At 41.0% G+C, this 9,408-nt stretch overlaps 2 protein-coding genes across 2 annotated transcripts in view; both read left to right on the top strand.

Moving 5' to 3' along the window:
- Window positions 1-6,376, top strand: part of adora2ab (adenosine A2a receptor b) — a 10,392-nt gene extending 4,016 nt beyond the window's left edge. Inside the window, exons 2-5 of the mRNA XM_008292330.1 lie at window positions 565-1,108; window positions 1,211-1,342; window positions 3,735-3,838; window positions 4,352-6,376. Coding sequence (XP_008290552.1) covers window positions 909-1,108; window positions 1,211-1,342; window positions 3,735-3,838; window positions 4,352-5,286 — 1,371 coding nt within the window. The 5' untranslated portion in view covers window positions 565-908 and the 3' untranslated portion in view covers window positions 5,287-6,376. The remainder of the gene's footprint in view (window positions 1-564; window positions 1,109-1,210; window positions 1,343-3,734; window positions 3,839-4,351) is intronic.
- A 2,073-nt stretch (window positions 6,377-8,449) lies between these two features.
- The window catches only part of LOC103365008 (small nuclear ribonucleoprotein Sm D3), a 3,233-nt gene continuing 2,274 nt past the window's right edge, over window positions 8,450-9,408 (top strand). The window contains exons 1-2 of the mRNA XM_008292329.1: window positions 8,450-8,567; window positions 9,314-9,406. Of these exons, the coding sequence (XP_008290551.1) occupies window positions 9,329-9,406 (78 nt within the window). The 5' untranslated portion in view covers window positions 8,450-8,567; window positions 9,314-9,328. The remainder of the gene's footprint in view (window positions 8,568-9,313; window positions 9,407-9,408) is intronic.

Here is a 9,408-nt window from a genome sequence, read left to right as displayed (position 1 = left end):
GAAATGAGATAATAGTACACCGACTAATCTACAGTATCAGCGCAGCTCATCTGGAAACCTGTCCGCTCTGTCCCTGTAACTCCCCCCTGTGCTGTTTTACCCCAGTAAACTGAATAGTTTGACCTACATTCAGACCTCTTATTTCTGAAGGTTATCTGAGGTTGAACACGGTTTGTATCCTAAACCCTAATCTGCTTACAATATGGAGGAATTCGGCTAAATACCCTGTTAAAGACACAGCAGAGATAGTTGAACAAAATGCTCCAGTGATAGTACAATTACTGTGAAATTTATGTGTTGGTTTATTTTGTGTAATTATCAGTGGTTGTGGAAGAAAGCATGTCAGTGGTGGGAATGACTAGTGGAGGGAAACTTTTCCTGAAATGAAAGCTCCATTGTTGGGTTGTCTGCTTTGGCCCTGTATGGTAAGCAAACTGTTCCCTGTCTTCCAGAGACAGATGGCTTTTCTGACCTGTGTGTGTGTATGTGAATGTCCATGCTGTAACCTGCGCTCTGTTTAAACAGGCCAACACCACTGAGATCTTTCTCTCTCTCTCCCTCCAGACCGCTGCTCTTAGTTCGACAGCCACTGGGCAAACTTCCCAGATGCTTCCTCGTCGATATTCTGCTGCCGTCTGTGACAGCGTTTACTGAACTGGAGAGACAAAGATCGTCACAAAGAGGAACACTAACAGACTTGTGACGGTAAAAGGCGCAAGTGAAGTCATCACAAGTGTGATGCATGTGGTGGGAACTTCCTGCTTTGGCTGCACTCCTGTGACACAATCGCTCTTTTCTTAAGTCACATCATGCTGTTTGGCGAGCAGTTATTTTGTCTGAAAACACGTCAAGCGGCTGAGTGTGTGGGATGAGAGCGCAAAGAAAACAAGAAAGGGGAAACGACAACCATGCTGAAGAACTACCAGCTGGTCTACATTGGCCTGGAGCTGGTGATCGCCTGCCTGGCCGTGGCTGGGAACGTCCTGGTCTGCTGGTCCGTCTGCCTCAACTCCAACCTGCAGAGCATCACCAACTTCTTTGTGGTGTCGCTGGCCGTCGCTGATATCGCTGTGGGGCTGCTGGCGATCCCTTTCGCTATCTCTATCAGGTATCATTTCTTCTTTGTTGATTCGGAAATGTTGTGCCACCCGTAACTTCTGCGAAACATTTATTTAACCCGTGATTTTTTTTTCTTGCATTTCCCCACCAGCATTGGTTTCTGTACCTACTTCTACGGCTGCCTGTTCATCGCTTGCTTCGTCCTCGTGCTCACCCAGAGCTCCATCTTCAGTCTGTTGGCCATCGCTATGGACCGCTACATCGCTATCAAGAACCCACTCAGGTGAGAGGGAATGAAAACTGAAATATTTTTCCACAACCCCACAAATTAAGTTCACTTTTCAGACAATTTTTAACATAACCGTGGCCTCATGCACCTCAGACAACACTCATGTTCAGTGGTGCTGAGGCACATAAAATAAATGCGGATGCAAAATACAATCAGAAAGCATTAAGAGAAGAATGCTCAGCTAAATCGGATGAAAACTAAATCTAACAATGCTAAAAAAGTGTAGAAATTAAAAATGAGAAATATTGTAGGGACAAAAAGACTAAGATAAAAGTGTTATCAAGTTACAGTTACAATCAACAAAAGCATCAATGAACCCTTTGAATCGTTTCACTGTTTTGTTGAAGTTTATTCCAGGTATGCTGTGTACGAATACATGAAAGGAAGTTTGCTCTGCACATGTTGCCCTTTCACACGGTGAAGTGAAGGGAGTGAGAGGTGCCAAAATCTCACATACAGTTCAGGCTAATACGGCCTGCTGTGGTATGACACAGATATATATATATATATATATATTCACAGACTTAATTAGGTTACTGTCGTGTGCTATGTAAGGGGCTAAACCTCGTGATAAATTCAAACACAGTTAAAATGACTCACTTATCTTGCAGCCTAGAACAGTTTCTGCAACAAGTAGTTTGACTTGCATTGTTCATCACGTGTATAATTAAAACCCGCTGTCGTCCATTCACGGCTGCATTCTTTTTTCCCCTTTCATATGAGGATATTTCATGCCGTAAGCCATAGCAGGTGACACATTTGCATAAGCGGTTGTGTAACAGCGTCAGTGTGGGTTTGTGTACTCGAACTGGTGCCACAAATCTGACACCAAAGACCAAAGAGCTAATAATTCATCAGAATTTTAGGAGGCTTAATCGAGCACACTTGGCTGCCAACCTGACCAAGCACGGTCCAAGTCAAAAACACAGAGAGGGTTTTAAGTCACTGTACGGGGATGGTGTTGCCAAAAACGCTGGTTATTGATTGCGATTCTCGACTTTTATTTCTCTACATTGCACAAATTAATGCTGCCTATAAAAGTTGCACAGGTAGAGTTTTACAGGCTTGAAAAAAATGTTGAAGATGTCACATTAATCATAGTAAGTAAAGTAGTTCCAGGTCTGCTTGTCTGCGTACATTTATGTACACGAATACATGAGAGAAGACACCAAGTACATCATAAAACCCGACCTCAAAGAAACTCAACTATTCGTTAACATGCAGCTGGTCATGTGGGTTTTTGGCTCAAGATTTCTATTCTTAAAACCTGTGAAACCCCCAGATTCTCCCTCCAATTTAAAAGCAGTGGCTTGTAAATAATCAGCTTGTAACAACATTTAGTACGCAGATTCTCCCTGTTTTATGAAAATACAGGTGTTGTAACTTGATTTGTTTGAATAAAAGTTGTATCTACATTGGGTTTTTTTTCATATGGAAAAGAAAAAGAGGCTGGCAAACTGTTGGCCTTTATTTAAAAAAAAAAAAAGGAAAAATAAACACATCAGTCGTCACCAAAGAAGAATATTAAACCATAAAACTGACTGTAAATGAAATGCATCAGTGGTTGCACCTAACCAGTGTCAGCAGGTATGGTTTCAGCCGAAGTTTGTTTTACGCCCAAAATCCAACTTTTAAGCCAAAGTCTGAGCAAAATTACAAGCCATTACAACATTTTATATCAAAGAGTATATCTTCAGATACACATTAATGGCTTTTAGTTCTGATTATTTCACCCATGTTTTTTTCAGAAAATCATCTTATATCAATATTTTTGTATTAATCTTTGTTGCTCGGAAACTCTTACATCACCTGAGTGGAAATGTTTTGAGTTACTGTCAGAGGTGAAAAACAAGCCCGCTGTTAAATTACAGTATAGGAAGGAAATGCCCTTTACAACAGATTTATGCAAACTCACAGGGCCGCTAGCTGCGTGCAGAGTCATGCGGCATCACTCTGCAGGATGTCACAGGCTGCCTGTTCATCCACCAGCTAACATGGAACATACGAAATGGCTCTCTGGCCAATCTGACGAACTGATGCAATCAAACATTTATTTATTTTTAACAAATCTTTACACTATCAGAGTGGATATCAAATTTTAAATACTTACTCTGTGCTCTGTTTGTAATCACCAGTCCTGATTGTTAGCAAAACGGGACATACAAGCAGTGGAGAGTTGGTCGGATTACTGTTAGCTTATATAAAGAAAAGACTGAAATCTTGCTTTGGTTTATTAAATAAATAATGCATTTCGGCTTCAGTGCACAACCATTTTCTCCCCCGTTTAAACCGCCAAATATTGACTTTGCCTCAGGAGGATGCTATCCCAACGAGATTAGATAAACCAGCGCTGCAGCATAATATTGTGCTCTGCTCAACCTTCCAGGTACAGCAGTCTGGTGACAGGGCCGAGGGCGAAGGGCATCGTCGCGCTGTGCTGGGTTCTCTCCATCGGCATCGGCCTCACGCCCATGTTCGGCTGGAACACAGGTGAGAGATGTGTGTGTTAGCAACGGCACTTGTACACCTTTAATTCTGTAAAAAATGCTGAAAAACATAGATGTGGCATCTATTACATCATCTATAGAGGTTTCTGTGGAGTTTTGTTTTCGTTTCTTTACTTGAAAGACAATCGGAAAGCAGGAAAATAGGGTTAAAAAGCAGATAATTAAGTTCATTAAAGGGAACACATCTGTAAGTTTACCCTCCTTTAGGCCTAAAGTCTTAAAAGACAAGCCATTTCCTACAGCAGTCGATCAGGAAATGAACTGGTATTGTAGTTCTAGAGAAAAGCTTCTGCACTGACAGTTACAAGAAATACATCTGGCATTTTCACGGTGAACTTATTTCAGCTTCTTACTGCTGAAATGATTTTTGAGGAAAACTGAGTCGAACTGAAACCCACATTTTCACACAATAAAGTTTTGCTATTTAGAGTTCTTTATCTTATAAAAAATGTATTTGGTTAACATTATTTAAAAAGCTAAATTTGCTTCTTCACAGGTGGGATCTCTAACATCAACATCAGTGGATACAGCTGCCCCGAGGGAATGACCCAGTGCTTGTTTGAGGGCGTGGTTCCCCTGGACTACATGGTCTTTTTCAACTTCTTTGGCTGCGTGCTGGTGCCCCTGCTGATCATGCTGGTCATCTACGTCAACATCTTCATGGCGGCGCGACGGCAGCTCCGACTAATGAGCCTAAAGGTTGCACACACGCCTGCTCCCGGAGAGAAAATCTTTTGCTCGAGCTCGTCTCGTTCAATCCTCCAGAAGGAAGTTCACGCTGCAAAATCGCTGGCCATCATCGTAGGTTTTTTCGCTGTGTGCTGGCTTCCACTGCATATCATCAACTGTTTCAACCACCTGTGTCAAGACTGCGAGCGTCCAGACATCTGGGTGATGAACATAGCCATCATCTTCTCCCACGCTAACTCTGTCGTGAATCCCTTCATCTATGCCTACCGCATTCGGGAGTTCAGGCTGACCTTTCGGAGGATTCTGTACCAGCACATCCTGGGGAAGAGGGATGGGTGTGGCTTCGGGAGTGCTGGTGGAAGAGACGTTGGGACCACCAGTATCATACGAACTTCATCCCGTATGAGTAAAGAGCGTTCATCCAGCGGCACGTTGGTAAATAGTTATGCCCTGGACCACAGTATTGACCAAACCAGACCAAAGGATACTCATGAATCCTCTCCCCACTGGACATCACATTTAGATGCCACACAGAGCAGCTATATACCCAACGGACACCCAACATGCAACATGGCATTTTCTGCACGGGATGCGGTGGAGTCGTCGTCGTATCTCGGGGGAGCAACAGATGTTTTGGCGGTGAACGACAGGGGAAGCTGCATTGCTTTTGTAAATGTTCAGGCTCTCTCCCTGAACCAGACTGACTGTGCCCGCAGTACAAAACTTACAGAAATCTCATGACAAAGAAACGATGTTGGTATTTAAAATATTTTCTCTGTTGCCACAACACGCATACCATTGTACAAACATGGAAAAGGATTAGCAAAGTCTCAGCAGATCAACACCAGCAGCTAATCTGTTTATCTGAAGTCACAGGAACTACTTTTCGGGTTTTATTTTTGTCTCTTTGTTCTCTGAGTTGGATCGGATGCACAAACACAGAGACAGTTGGTAAAAACCAAGTGGATGTTTAATATCAGCTTGTATCCTCTTTACATGCTGTGAAAGGACATCTATGGCAGTGTGTTCTTTATCCAAGATGAATGTTCTTTTTGAGATCGCCTGTATTAAAAATGTGCTTGTAAATATAAATATGTAATGTACTTTATTTTGAATTTCTTTTTTTATAATGTTGGCTGTATTGTTTTTACCCATGGGAGGAAAACAATGGCATTGATCGAAGGCAAGCACGAGGTGTGCATCATCTCTTACGTCAAGACTTGTTTAAAAAATAATTTCTCAAAGTGTTGGATAGCTACAAAGCACCCGATGTGTTGCGAGCTTGATGAGGGATTTGATAACTGCCAGGCAACGTGTTCATTGCTGGTTCGACATCTAAGTGACATACGAATCAAAGGTAGGGATAAACACAGGCCAGTTACCAACCATCCAAAACAAAGAGCTTGTTTTATCTATTCAAATATCACTCCATATGCCTGTAATGCAGCTACTTCCAGAGTCAGGCTTGCACACACACACATGTAAAGTGCACACACATGACCACAGACTACTCAGCAAGAGGTGTTTACAGAGTAGCCTGGCTGCTGACGCCAGTCAATGGGCCTAATGCAATGGAAATCAAATGAAGGTTCATTTGATGGTGTCTTTTATTATCCCATTATGCTTTCTCTTTCCTCATTAAAAAGCCCTTCCACTGTGGGAAAGACCTGCATTAAGCAACTTTTATGTGCCTTAAAGCACTTCCAGAGACATGCCTCCAAGAATAAGCAAGTCGCACCGTGTTTATTCAAAAACTATGCATAGTGGTTGTTTATCACACTTTCTGGTCATGTACAGGGATATTTAAATAGATTAAACAATTTTGCTGTAATGCTTTGCTTGTGTGTCTGTCGTTGTGCCGTTTTGATAAGCATGACATAACAGCTATGAAAAGTATGTGGTAATTCAAATCTGATTTGTTTCCAGAAATAGAAAGAAGAAGTTTGCATGGCGTCCTGGAGCTGAAGGAAAGCAATCCACTGTTGTTATAGCGTAACCATATAGTCATAAACTAACACCAGGAAGAATAACATTGACATGCAAATTTTTGTGTACAGTTAAGAAAGAAAAAACCACAGAGGCTCGCTCAATAAGCAAATTATCCAAGAGGGAACAGCAGTGTTTGTTGTGGGATTCTTTTTACATTATTAACTGATGACAGTTTAAGGGAAGAACCCTAACCCTAGACCTTCACAGTGGGGAGATCTGGTAGCTCTGATTAGCTGTGGGGGGTATTGTTCTGGCACCGTTTGGCTCCACTTGTTCAGAGAGAAGGGTCACTCAAATCAATACAAAGTTGATCTGAGGTGGAACATTTCTATCCTGATGGGAGCGGCCTCTTCCAGGATGACGGTGACCTCCTGCCCATTCATAGAGCCTGAGGTTGGATGAAAACGATGTGAATCATATACTCTGGCCTTCATAGTCATCTGATTTTAACCCGTCTGAGCACCTTTCCAGATTTTGGATCAGAATGATAGAGAGCACTCTCCACCACAATCCTCAAATCTATACTTGGCATCAGACCAATGTCAGGGTGCACTGAAGCTGTTCTGGCAGCACATGGTGGAAAAACTACTTACTAAGACACTGTGAATTTTTTGCTTTTAATTTGTCACCCATATGACACTCCAGTGTCTAAGTTGTAATAAATGCAATAGCAGTGTCCATTTATATGAGCTGATGCTTACATTTTTTTTGACATGCTGTGAAATTTCATCCATCACAGTGTGTTTTTTATTCAAAATGAATGTGATTTCTAGGTTGTCCATATTAAAAAAAATGTACTTGTTAATATAAATATGTAATGTTTGTGATCATCCGCTGCATTGTTTTTACCCACTGGAGACACTCAAGTCTTAAAAACGTCACTTTTTGCAGCAAAACTGTAAGAACAAGCTATTAACAGTTTTCTATGAATCCAACTATACCACAGACAGACTCCATACTGCTCTAAATGAGACATTCTTGGACTGTGCAGGACAAGTTGTTCTTCTCGAAACTGCAGTGGACTCTGGCTGACAATCCGGGGAAAACAATAGCATTGATTGAAGGCAAGCACGAGGTGTGCATCATCTCTTACGTCAAGACTTGTTTAAAAAATAATTTCTCAAAGGGTTGGTTAGCTACAGAACATCTGATGTTGCCAGCTTGATCAGTGATTTGATAACTGCCAGGCAACACGTTGGCTTCCGGTTCCACATCTAAGTGAATATGAATCAAAGTGATATAAACAGGCCAGTTAACAAAGAGCTGACTCCTGTGGTCTGTCACAGCTGAATATTATTTTACCATGTAAGTCTCACTGATATGATAAATTAACTATGGATGTTTAACCGTGGGGAAACATTTACCTCAAATATCCGGCAACATTTCTTTTCTTCAACTAATTTGAAACATGTTTGCCATAATAATAGAAATGCTAACTGTAACTTCATTTACGTATCTATATCAAATAATCAATAACATTAACTGTAATATAAGAAACCAACTTATATTTGTATGTAATTTAATTAAACTCTCATATTGACATATTTTCAACTAGTGCATACAGGCTTCTGCAACAGCATAACAGAAACCCTCAAATTTTGTCATCCCAAGATTTTCAGTGACTCCATTTGGTCACCCCTGTGAAAAATGCATGCAAGCCCTCGTGCTAAACATAACTTCAGCTAATTGCAAGACACTGAGTGGACTTTGCTAAGCAACATTTGTGGTAAATAATACTTGGCAGCTGTTTAAAAATATATATTTTTCCAGATTTTCAGCGACATTTATCAATTAGTTTGTGAAGCAGTACAATTAATCGATAAAAATATTTATTTTTGCTGAACATAAGAGCAAAAATACAAATCCCACAATGCACTGCGGCTCCCTACCGGAAGCACTCCGTTGAACCAGCGCGGGATTGTGGGTAGGCGGAAAAAGGCTCAAAAATCTACGCCGAAGCGTCAAGCGCACGTTGTGGAGTCGCTGCAGAAGAAAAACCAACAAAAGAAAACAGCTTTCCAGACAAATTTAAGGTAATTAAAAACTCTTAACCGATTGGACACTATAGCATGATTGTTTTATCACCGAAATCGACGTTTACTTGTGTAGATATTACAGCTCATTCATTCCGGTACCAACATGGCTCCGTGTGTTTGCCGAGCTCAAAGTTTCTAATACATTTAAGAATCAGATGTTAACGCTAAAATACGTATTAAATCAAGTTAGTTTGCAGCATGTATCGTTACGTGTGGTAGAATATTGTTTGGCTGCCCTTACTTTAGTTAAGTAGCAATGTGTTATTGTCTATTAGCCTAGTTAGCTAATGATGCTAATTTAGCTAGCATAGCTTATGTTGCCTGCTTTCACTATAACAGCATGAACGGTAGCTTCTGTCACACCGTGTCATGCAGAGGGTCTGTCATTATTATAAATTAATTAGCTGCATTTTTAGTACAGGTAGTAGCACCGTTGTATACTTATTAACAGAAAATACAGGAACTATAGCGGTGTGAATTGCACTATGTCCTATATACGAACGAGGGTTGAAAACATGTTTTAGATTTCCATTAATATCCTAAATATACAATAACCAATACAGTTTATGGTTTCTCTGCAGTTTCATTACCATAAATTTACTTGGAAGAGCAAACTCTACAGCTCAACATACTTTGAATGTAAAATAATGTAGACAGAAGATAATAGGCTGGTGACAGTCATCAGGCTTGTTTTGCATGATTTATTGTTACAGCATTTCTTCTGTTCTCCTGTTGTGTTCCAGGAAAACGGGTGAAAGATGTCCATCGGCGTACCAATCAAGGTCCTGCACGAAGCAGAGGGACACATTGTGACCTGCGAGACCAACACCGGAGAGGT

This window comes from Stegastes partitus, unplaced genomic scaffold (assembly GCF_000690725.1).
Source record: "Stegastes partitus isolate 25-593 unplaced genomic scaffold, Stegastes_partitus-1.0.2 Scaffold803, whole genome shotgun sequence".
NCBI classification, from domain to species: Eukaryota; Metazoa; Chordata; class Actinopteri; family Pomacentridae; genus Stegastes; species Stegastes partitus.
The sequence above is the reverse complement of the archived record's forward strand: the minus strand, read 5'-3'. Positions and strand labels throughout refer to the sequence as shown.